The 11,082-nt window shown below is 60.4% G+C and overlaps 2 protein-coding genes across 2 annotated transcripts in view; both read left to right on the top strand.

The window, feature by feature from the left end:
• The window catches only part of PFDN2 (prefoldin subunit 2), a 5,005-nt gene extending 771 nt beyond the window's left edge, over nucleotides 1–4,234 (top strand). Inside the window, exons 2-3 of the mRNA XM_041479681.1 lie at nucleotides 496–619; nucleotides 3,972–4,234. Of these exons, the coding sequence (XP_041335615.1) occupies nucleotides 548–619; nucleotides 3,972–4,145 (246 nt within the window). The 5' untranslated portion in view covers nucleotides 496–547 and the 3' untranslated portion in view covers nucleotides 4,146–4,234. The remainder of the gene's footprint in view (nucleotides 1–495; nucleotides 620–3,971) is intronic.
• Nucleotides 4,235–4,817: 583 nt separating this feature from the next.
• LOC121360146 (V-type proton ATPase catalytic subunit A-like) overlaps nucleotides 4,818–11,082 on the top strand; it is a 12,287-nt gene continuing 6,022 nt past the window's right edge. Inside the window, exons 1-8 of the mRNA XM_041479675.1 lie at nucleotides 4,818–5,328; nucleotides 5,909–6,037; nucleotides 6,439–6,653; nucleotides 7,270–7,407; nucleotides 8,274–8,425; nucleotides 9,076–9,238; nucleotides 10,259–10,367; nucleotides 10,909–11,031. Of these exons, the coding sequence (XP_041335609.1) occupies nucleotides 5,253–5,328; nucleotides 5,909–6,037; nucleotides 6,439–6,653; nucleotides 7,270–7,407; nucleotides 8,274–8,425; nucleotides 9,076–9,238; nucleotides 10,259–10,367; nucleotides 10,909–11,031 (1,105 nt within the window). The 5' untranslated portion in view covers nucleotides 4,818–5,252. The remainder of the gene's footprint in view (nucleotides 5,329–5,908; nucleotides 6,038–6,438; nucleotides 6,654–7,269; nucleotides 7,408–8,273; nucleotides 8,426–9,075; nucleotides 9,239–10,258; nucleotides 10,368–10,908; nucleotides 11,032–11,082) is intronic.

The raw sequence follows: 11,082 nt of genomic DNA, 5'->3' as shown, positions 1-11,082 counted from the left end.
GCAAAGGGGAGGGGGATGGGCCTGGGCGTGAGGGGAGGGTGGGGATGAGGGGGGGTCTGTGAGACTGAGGGGATGGGGAGGGACGGAGGGGTCCCTGATAACGGGGGAGGGGTCCTTGATAGTGGGGGAAGAGTCTCTGATAATGGGGAGGGGTCTCTGATAACGGGATAGGGAAATGGAGGGGGGGGCCTGGGCCTGAGGGGAAGGTGGGTCGGGATTGGGGGGTTTGGGGTCAGGATTGAGGGGTCTGGGGGGTTTAGAGTCAGGATTGGGGGGTTTGGGGTTGGGATTTGGGGGATGGGGGTGTTTAGGGTTGAGATTGGGGATTGGGAGTTTGGGGTGAGGTTTGGGGATTTGGACCAGGGATTTGGGGTGGATTTGGGCCAGGGATTTGGGGTTTATTTGGGGTGGATTTGGGCCGGGGATTTGGGGTATATTTGGGACAGGGATCTGGGGTTTATCTGGGGTGTTTTGGGGTGCTGACCCCTGGCCCAGGCTGGTGATCGACACGCTGCGGGAGGTGGATCCCACCCGGAAGTGTTTCCGCATGGTCGGGGGCGTGCTGGTGGAGAGGACGGTCAAGGAGGTGCTGCCCGCCCTGGAGAGCAACAGGGAGCAGGTCTGGGACCCCAAAACCACACTGGGATCCCCTAAAAACCATTGGGGACCCCAAAACCACACTGGGATCCCCTAAAAACCCAATGGGATAGCTCTAAATCCACTGGGATCCCATAAAAGCCCAATGGGATCCCATAAAAACCCAATGGAATCCCATAGAAACCCAATGGGACAGCCTTAAACCTACTGGGACTCCTTAAAAACCCGTTGGGGATCCCATAAAAAACCAATGGAATCTCATAAAAACTCACTGGGATCCCATAAAAACCCATTGGGGACCCCAAAACCACACTGGGATCCCATAAAAACCGTTGGGGACCCCAAAACCACACTGGGATCCCATAAAAACCATTGGGGACCCCCCAATGGGGAGCCCAAAACCACACTGGGATCCATAAAAACCCAATGGGGAGCCCAAAACCACACTGGGATCCATAAAAACCCAATGGGGAGCCCAAAACCACACTGGGATCCATAAAAACCCAATGGGGAGCCCAAAACCACACTGGGATCCATAAAAACCCAATGGGGAGCCCAAAACCACACTGGGATCCATAAAAACCCAATGGGGAGCCCAAAACCACACTGGGATCCATAAAAACCCAATGGGGAGCCCAAAACCACACTGGGATCCATAAAAACCCAATGGGGAGCCCAAAACCACACTGGGATCCATAAAAACCCAATGGGGAGCCCAAAACCACACTGGGATCCATAAAAACCCAATGGGGAGCCCAAAACCACACTGGGATCCTGTAAAAACCCAGTGGGATCCCATAAAAACCCAATGGAATCCCATAAAAACCCATTGGGGACCCCAAAACCATACTGGGATTCCATAAAAACCCAATGGGATGGCCCTAAATCCACTGGGATCCCATAAAAACCCAATGGGATCCCATAAAAACCCAATGGGATGGCCCTAAATCCACTGGGACTCCTTAAAAACCCACTGGGATTCCATAAAAACCCACTGGGGACCCCAAAATCCCACTGGGATCCCATAAAAACCCATTGGGGACCCCAAAACCACACTGGGATCCCATAAAAACCCAATGGGGAGCCCAAAACCACACTGGGATCCCGTAAAAACCCAGTGGGATAGCTCTAAATCCACTGGGATCCCATAAAAACCCAATGGGATCCCATAAAAACCCAATGGGATGGCCCTAAATCCACTGGGACTCCTTAAAAACCCACTGGGATCCCATAAAAACCCATTGTGGACCACAAAACCACACTGGGATCCCGTAAAAACCCAATGGGGAGCCCAAAACCACACTGGGATCCATAAAAACCCAATGGGGAGCCCAAAACCACACTGGGATCCATAAAAACCCAATGGGGAGCCCAAAACCACACTGGGATCCATAAAAACCCAATGGGGAGCCCAAAACCACACTGGGATCCATAAAAACCCAATGGGGAGCCCAAAACCACACTGGGATCCATAAAAACCCAATGGGGAGCCCAAAACCACACTGGGATAACCCATTGGGGACCCCAAAACCACACTGGGATCCCAAAAAACCCATTGGGGACCCCAAAACCACACTGGGATCCCATAAAAACCCAATGGGGACCCCAAAACCACACTGGGATCCCATAAAAACCCAATGGGATAGCCATAAACCCAATGGGATCCCATAAAAACCCAATGGGATGGCCCTAAATCCACTGGGACTCCTTAAAAACCCACTGGGATCCCATAAAAAAACCAATGGAATCCCATAAAAACCCACTGGGATCCCATAAAAAAACCAATGGAATCCCATAAAAACCCACTGGGATCCCATAAAAAAACCAATGGATAGCCCTAAACCCACTGGGATCCCATAAAAATCCAGTGGGATCCCATAAAAACCCAATGGGATAGCCCTAAACCCTCTGGGATTTCTTAAAAACCCACTGGGATCCCATAAAACCCCAAAGGGATGGCCCCAAACCCAATGGAATCCCATAAACATTCTATAGAGCATTCTGAAATCTGCCGGGATAGCCCCAAATCCAATGAGATCCCATAAAAACTCAACAGGATATCCCAAAATCCAATGGGATATCCCAAAAATCCAGTAGGATCCCATGAACATCCAATGGGGAACCAAAAAAATCTCCTGGAACCAACCCCCCCCAAAAAAAACCTCTGGATCTTTTCACTCTTTTTTTTTCTCTCTTTTTTCCCCATTTTTCCTCTTTTTCTCCCCCTTTACCCCCATTTTCCCCCCAGATCTCCAGGCTAACCAAGTCTCTCTTCCCCTATTTCCCCTATTTCCCCTATTTCCTCTTTTTCCCATTTTCCCTGGTTTTCCCTCAGATTTCCAAGCTGATCTAGGGTCTCTTTCTTTTCCCCCATTTTTCCCATTTTCCCTATTTTTCCCCCCAGATCTCCACTCTTACCAAGTCTCTCTCTTTTCCCCCAATTCCCATTTTCCCTGTTTTTCCCCCCAAATCTCCTGGCTGATTGAGTCTCTCTCTTTTCCCCCATTTCCCATTTTTCCCATTTTCTCTGTTTTTCCCCCCAGATCTCCACTCTAACCAAGTCTCTCTCTTTTCCCCCAATTCCCATTTTCCCTGTTTTTCCCCCCAAATCTCCTGGCTGATTGAGTCTCCAATTCCCATTTTTCCCATTTTCCCCCTTTTTCCCCCCAGATCTCCATAATTCCCGTTTCCCCACCCAGATCTCCACTCTAACCGAGTCTCTCTCTTTTCCCCCAATCCCCCAATTCCCATTTTTCCCATTTTCCCTGTTTTTTTCCTCCAGATCTCCAGGCTGATTGAGTCTCTCTCTTTTCCCCCAATTCCCATTTTCCCCATTTTCCCCCTTTTCCCCCCCAGATCTCCACTCTAACCGAGTCTCTCTCTTTTCACCCAATTCCCATTTTCCCCCTTTTCCCCCCCAGATCTCCACTCTAACCAAGTCTCTCTCTTTTCCCCCAATCCCCCAATTCCCATTTTTCCCATTTTCCCTGTTTTTTTCCCCCAGATCTCCAGGCTGATTGAGTCTCTCTCTTTTCCCCCAATTCCCATTTTCCCCATTTTCCCCCCAGATCTCCACTCTAAGCAAGTCTCTCTCTTTTCCCCCAATCCCCCAATTCCCATTTTTGCCATTTCCCTGTTTTTTTCCCCCAGATCTCCAGGCTGATTGAGTCTCTCTCTTTTCCCCCAATTCCCATTTTTCCCATTTTCCCAGTTTTCCCCCCTCCAAGTCTCTCTCTTTTCCCCGTTTTTCCCTATTTCCCTCAATTCCCATTTTCCCCATTTTTCCCCCCAAATCTCCACTCTAACTGAGTCTCTCTCTTTTCCCCCAATCCCCCAATTCCCATTTTTCCCATTTTCCCCCTTTTTCCCCCCAGATCTCCAAGCTGATCGAGGCTCTGGCGCAGCAGCTGCAGGCCAAGGGCCGGGAGCTCTCGGAATTCCGGGAACGCCACAACATCCGCCTGGTGGGGGAGGACGACCCCAAATCCACCCCCAGGGACGGCCCCGAGGGGGGCAAGGGGGGCCCCGGGGGGGTCTTGGTGTCCTGACCCCCACCCCCCCAAAAAAAAAAAAAATTCCCAGAGGGATTTGGGGTCGTTTTGGGGGGGTTTGGGTAATAAACGGGAGTTTGGGACAATCCCAGGGTTGGTTTTTGTGGGAAAAGGGTTTGGGGTGAGGGGAGGGGGGAAATGGGGAGAACCCCAAATGTGGGGGTGCCAAGGGGGACCCTAAAAATGGGGGGGTGAGACCATAAAGTGGGGAAAAAATGGACCCCAAAAATGGGGGGAAAAGGGACCACAAAAATGAGGGTGGGACCCCAAAAATGAGGAGAGGAGACCCCAAAATCGGAGAAAAAGGGACCCCAAAAATGGAGGTGGGAACCTAAAATTAGGGGGGTGCCAGGGGGGACCCCAAAATTGTGCTGGTGACACCTCAAGGTGGGGGGCAGAGGACACAAGGAGGTGACAAAGGGACGGGGGTGACAGGGACGAGGGGGTGACAAGGACATGGAGGGTGACAAAGAGAAGGGCGTGACAAAGAGAAGGGGGTGACAAGGACATGGGGGTGACAAAGAGAAGGGGGTGGACGGGGGTGACAGGGACGAGGGGGTGACAAGGACATGGAGGGTGACAAAGAGAAGGGCGTGACAAAGAGAAGGGGGTGACAAGGACATGGGGGTGACAAAGAGAAGGGGGTGGCAGGGATGTCGTGGGGACAAGGAGAAGGGGGGTGACAGAAGAGGGTGACAAGGACACAGCAGGGAGGTGACAAGGCCACGAGGGTGACAAAAGGAAGAAGGTGACACGGCCATAGGGGGTGACAAAAGAAAGGGGGTGACAGAGAGAAAGTGGTGACAAGGACACGGCAGGATGGTGACAAGGACACCCACACCGTGGGTGACACCGAGCCGGGCCGTGCCGGTGTCACCCGGTGTCACCCGGAGCAGCTGTTGACTGCACACAGTGCCACACCCGCGGTGGCCCTGTCACCGGAGCCAGCCGGTGTCACCCCGCTGTCCCCGCGGTGTCGCCGGGGGTGGGGACACTGCCGTTGGCTGCCTGCGCGCGGTGCCACACCTGCGGTGGCCCTGTCCGGTTGTCGCCGGCGCCCGGGGCCATTTAACGGCGGTGGCAGCGCGGCGGGGAGGGGACAGCATGGAGGGGACACGGGGGACACGGCTGGAGGAGCGCGAGAGCCTGCTGGGGGCCGTGCATGGCGTGTCCGGACCCGGTACGGGGACACTGGGGACACCTGGGGACAGCCTGGGGACAGCCGGGGATGGGGACCCGGTGGCGTTTGTGGCGCTAAAATGGGGACAGGAGAGGGGACAAGGTGGGGGGAATTAAGAGGGGACGATGGGGGGTGACCACCTGGGGAGGGGACAATGAGGAGGGGACCGGGTTGGGAACAGGAGGGGACATCGTGGGGACATCCTGGGACACCCTGGGGACGGGGACAACCGGGGATGGGGACCCGGTGGCGTTTGTGACGCTAAAATGGGGACAGGAGAGGGGACAATGGGGGGGGGAATGGAGAGGGGACAATGGGGGGGACCACCTGGGGAGGGGACAATGGGGAAAGGACAGGGTTGGGAGCAGGAGGGGACATCGTGGGATCGCGATGGCGTTTGTGGCACTAAAATGGGGACAATGGGGAGGGGACACCCGCGGAGGGGACAGCGTGGGAAAGTACCCGGGGGTGGTCGTGGGGAGGGGACAGGTATGGGGACTCCAGGACTGGGGTGGGGGACACGGGGGTCCCCTGTGCGGTGGTGGCCCGGGGTCGGGGTGACAGCAGCGTGTCCCCGCAGTGGTGACAGCCACGCGCATGGCGGGGGCGGCCATGTACGAGCTGGTGCGGGTGGGACACGCGGAGCTCGTGGGGGAGATCATCCGGCTCGAGGGGGACATGGCCACGCTCCAGGTGTACGAGGAGACCTGTATCCTGTCCCCGCTGTCCCCTCCCCGCCACCCCGCTGTCCCTCCGACCCCCCCGCCCTGTCCCCGCCGTCCTTTGCTGTCCCCTCCCTTCTTCCCCTCAGCCTCTGTCCTGTCCCAGCTTGCTCTGTCCCCTCCCTGTCCCCCCGTTCTGTCCTGTCCCCGTGTCCCCATCGTCCCTGCAGTCCCCGTGTCCCCGCTGTCCCCCCGGTCCTCGCAGTCCTCGTGTCCCCGCAGTCCCCGTGTCCCTATCGTCCCTGCAGTCCCCGCTGTCCCCGTGTCCCCGCTGTCCCTGCAGTCCCCGCTGTCCCCGTCTCCCCATCATCCCTGCATTCCCCTGGTCCCCGTTTCCCCGCTGTCCCCTCCGTGTCCCTCCGGCGGTGACATTCCTGAGCGGCCGCAGCGGGGGTGCAGGTTGGGGACCCGGTGCGGCGCACGGGGACGCCGCTCTCGGTGGAGCTGGGCCCGGGCATCCTGGGCTCCATCTTCGACGGGATCCAGCGGCCGCTGCGCGACATCGCCGAGGCCACGCGCAGCATCTACATCCCGCGGGGCACCAATGTCCCCGCGCTGCCGCGACACCTGGACTGGGACTTTGTCCCCAGCAAGAACCTCCGGGTGCGTGGCCCCTCTCTGTCACCTCCTGTACCCCCGTCCTGTCCCTTTGTCCCATCCCTGTCCTGTCCCCCCTTCCCCATCTGGCTTCCCAGGCTCTCTGTCACCTTCTTGTCGCCTCCCCGTCCTGTCCTGCGATCCCCTCTGTCCCCTCCCTGTCCCCTCCCCGTCCTGTCCCCCTCAACCCCTCTGTCCCCTTTTGTCGCCCCCAATCCCGTCCTGTCCCTGCCAAGGGACATCATCCTCCATTGTCCCCTCGTTCTGTCCTCCCCTGTCCCCTCCCTGTCCCCGCTGCCCAGGAGGGGGACCCCAAAAAGGGGGTGGGGACACACTGACAGAGAGGACACAGGAACGGGGGGATGCGGGGATACTGGGGACACAGGGACATGGGGGACTCAGGGACACGGGTGTCACAGAGCCGTGGGGACATGGGGGGACACAGAGACACAGGGGACATCGGGACACGGGGTTTACAGGGACATCGGGGGACACAGTGACAGTGAGGATGCAGGGACACGAGGACACGAAGGTGGCAGGGCGTGGGGACACGGGTCACACGAGGGACACAGGGGACATGACCCCCCGGGGGTCTCTGACGGTGTCACCGCCGTGTCCCCAGGTCGGGAGCCACGTGACGGGCGGGGACATTTACGGCTCGGTGGCGGAGAACTCGCTGCTGCAGCACCGGCTGATGGTCCCGCCCCGCAGCCGCGGCACCGTCACCTACATCGCGCCCCCCGGGCACTACGGCGCGGCGGTGAGCGGCACCGGCACCGGCACCGGCGGGATTGCGATCGGGATCATTGGGTTCAGCGGGGTCGGGATCGGCATCAACGGGATTAGCGGGATTGGGGCAGAGGGACCGGTACCGGGATCATTGGGATCAGCGGGATCGGTACCGGGATCATTGCGATCAGAGGGTCCGGTACTGGGATCATTGGGATCAGCGGGATCGGGGCCGGGATTAGCGGGATTGGGATCGGGATGGGGGGGTGGGGGCTGGGTGGGGTGTCTCGGGCTGATCCCGTCTGATCCCTGGTTGATCCCGGTTGATCCCTGCTAATCCCGGGCCGGTCCCGGGCTGATCCCGGCAAACTCCGTCTGATCCCGGCTGATCCCGGGCCAGTCCCAGGTTGATCCAGGGCTGATCCCTGCTAATCCCGGGCCGGTCCCGGGTAGATCCCGGCTAACCCCGGCTGATCCCGGGCCGATCCCGGCTGATGGCGGCCGATCCCGCAGGACGTGGTGCTGGAGCTGGAGTTCCAGGGGGTCCGCGAGCCGCTCTCCATGATCCAGGTGTGGCCAGTCCGGCAGGTCCGGCCCGTGGCCGAGAAGCTCCCGGCCAATCACCCGCTGCTGACCGGCCAGAGGGTCCTGGACGCGCTCTTGGGGGCTGGGTGGGGTGTCTCGGGCTGATCCCGTCTGATCCCTGGTTGATCCCGGTTGATCCCTGCTAATCCCGGGCCGGTCCCGGGCTGATCCCGGCTAACTCCGTCTGATCCCGGCTGATCCCGGGCCAGTCCCAGGTTGATCCAGGGCTGATCCCTGCTAATCCCGGGCCGGTCCCGGGCCGATCCCGGCTGATCCCGGGCCGATCCCGGCTGATGGCGGCCGATCCCGCAGGACGTGGTGCTGGAGCTGGAGTTCCAGGGGGTCCGCGAGCCGCTCTCCATGATCCAGGTGTGGCCAGTCCGGCAGGTCCGGCCCGTGGCCGAGAAGCTCCCGGCCAATCACCCGCTGCTGACCGGCCAGAGGGTCCTGGACGCGCTCTTCCCGTAGGCACCGGCACCGGCACTGGGAGGGTGTAGGGAGCGAGACTGGGATCGGGATTGGGACCGGGATTGGGATCGGGACTGGGAGGGTGTAGGGAGCGGACCAGGATCGGGATCAGGATTGGGATCGGGATTGGGACCGGGACCGGGATCGGGACCGGGACCGGGACCGGGACCGGGATCGGGACTGGGGGGGTGCGCTGCTCCTGCAGGGAGCGGGACTGGGGCGGGGATGGGGAAAGGGACAGGGACAGGGCTGGGACTGGGGACAGGGAAAGACAGAGCTCAGGACAGGGAATTGGGACAGGGAGAGATGGGTTTGGGGACAGGGGAGGGGACAGGGAGAGATGGATTTGGGGACAGGCACAGCTGGATTTGGGGACAGGGATGGGGACAGGGATGGGAACAGGAGAGCGGGATTTGGGGACAGGGAGCCATAGATTTGGGGACAGGGGAAGCTGGATTTGGGGACAGGGATGGGGACAGGGAGCGATTTGGGGACAGGCAGAGCTGGATTTGGGGACAGTGATGGGGAGCGGCAAACAGCGACAGGACGGGGCTGGCGCAGCAACAGGCGTGGGGACGGCCACGGGGACAGGCGCAGGGTGTCGCCGCCGTGCCACCACCGCCGTGCCGTGTCGCCGTGTCGCCAGGTGCGTGCAGGGGGGCACCACGGCCATCCCGGGCGCGTTCGGCTGCGGGAAGACGGTGATTTCGCAGTCCCTGTCCAAGTACTCCAACAGCGACGTCATCGTCTACGTGGGCTGCGGGGAGCGCGGCAACGAAATGTCCGAGGTGCTGCGGGACTTCCCCGAGGTGACACCGCCACACCGGCCACCGGCACATCGGGGACATCGGGGTGGCACTGCGGGACGCGGGGACCTCAGGGTCGTCGGGCTGGCAGGGCGGTGGTAGGGACACGGGTGTTCATGGGGAGTCCTCAGGGATTTTCCCGAGGTGACACGGGGACACGGGACGTGGCGGGACATCGGGGTGGCACTGGGACATGGTGGGACACGGGGACATAGTGGGACATCGGGGTGGCACAGGGAGAGGGGGTGCCACTGGGACACAGGGGTGGCAGGGCAGTGACAGTGACACGGAAGTTCATGGAGGGTCCTCAGGGACTTTCCTGAAGTGACACAGCGACATCGGGACATCCGGGGGACACAGGGACATTGGGGTGGCACTGGGACACGGGGGTGGCACTGTGACATAGGGTGGCAGGGCAGTGATGGTGACACGGGAGTTCATGGGGAGTCTTCAGAGGTTTTCCCGAGGTGACACGGGGACACGGGACGTGGCGGGACATCGGGGTGGCACTGGGACACGGGGGTGGCACTGTGACATAGGGTGGCAGGGCAGTGATGGTGACACGGGAGTTCATGGGGAGTCTTCAGAGGTTTTCCCGAGGTGACACGGGGACACGGGACGTGGCGGGACATCGGGGTGGCACTGGGACACGGGGGTGGCACTGTGACATAGGGTGGCAGGGCAGTGATGGTGACACGGGAGTTCATGGGGAGTCTTCAGAGGTTTTCCCGAGGTGACACGGGGACACGGGACGTGGCGGGACATCGGGGTGGCACTGGGACACGGTGGGACACGGGGACACAGTGGGACATTGGGATGGCACTGGGACACCGGGTGGCGCTGTGACGTGGGGGTGGCAGGGCAGTGACAGTGACACGGGGGTTCATGGAGGGTCTTCAGCGACTTCCCCCGGGGGACATGGTGGGACATCGGGGTGGCAGGGCTGTCCCGTGGTGACACAGGAGTAGCAGGGGGTGACACAGGGAGGTGACAGGCGGTGACAATGCGACCCGGTGTCCCCAGCTGACCATGGAGGTCGGTGGCCGCTCCGAGTCCATCATGAAGCGCACGACGCTGGTGGCCAACACGTCCAACATGCCGGTGGCCGCCCGCGAGGCCTCCATCTACACCGGTGGGGACACGGGGACACGGGGGGACACGGGGACAGGGACACGTGTGTGTGACAGGGACACGGGGACAGGGACAGGTGTGTGTGACAGGGACACGGGGACACGGGGGGGCACGGGGACAGGGACAGGTGTGTGTGACAGGGACACGGGGACAGGGACACGTGTGTGTGACAGGAACACGGGGACATGGGGAGACACGGGGGACATGAGGGGACAGGGACATGCGTGTGTGACGGGGACATGGGGGGACACGGGGGGACAGGGACACTGGTGTGTGAGAGGGCTGGGGCTGTCCCTGGGTGTGTGACAGGTGTGACAGGTGTATGACACATGTGTGACACGCGTGGCAGGGATCACGCTGTCCCTGGAGGTGTGACAGGTGTGTGACAGGTGTATGACACATGTGTGCCACGCTGTCCCTGGGGGTGTGACAGGTGTGTGACGCATGTGACACACGTGTGACACGCGTGGCAGGGATCATGCTGTCCCTGGGGGTGTGACAGGTGTGTGACACATGTGACACATGTGTGACACGCGTGGCAGGGATCACGCTGGCCGAGTATTTCCGGGACATGGGGCTGCACAGCTGCCTCCTGGCCGACTCCACCTCGCGCTGGGCCGAGGCGCTGCGGGAGATCTCGGGGCGCCTGGCTGAGATGCCGGCGGGTGAGACCCCAAAAATCTGGGGGGGGGGGGGGGGGCCCCAAAACCCGGGGG

The sequence above is a fragment of the Pyrgilauda ruficollis genome, unplaced genomic scaffold (assembly GCF_017590135.1).
Source record: "Pyrgilauda ruficollis isolate IOZ18807 unplaced genomic scaffold, ASM1759013v1 scaffold496, whole genome shotgun sequence".
Classification (NCBI taxonomy): domain Eukaryota; kingdom Metazoa; phylum Chordata; class Aves; order Passeriformes; family Passeridae; genus Pyrgilauda; species Pyrgilauda ruficollis.
This window is presented reverse-complemented; position numbering and strand designations above follow the sequence as displayed.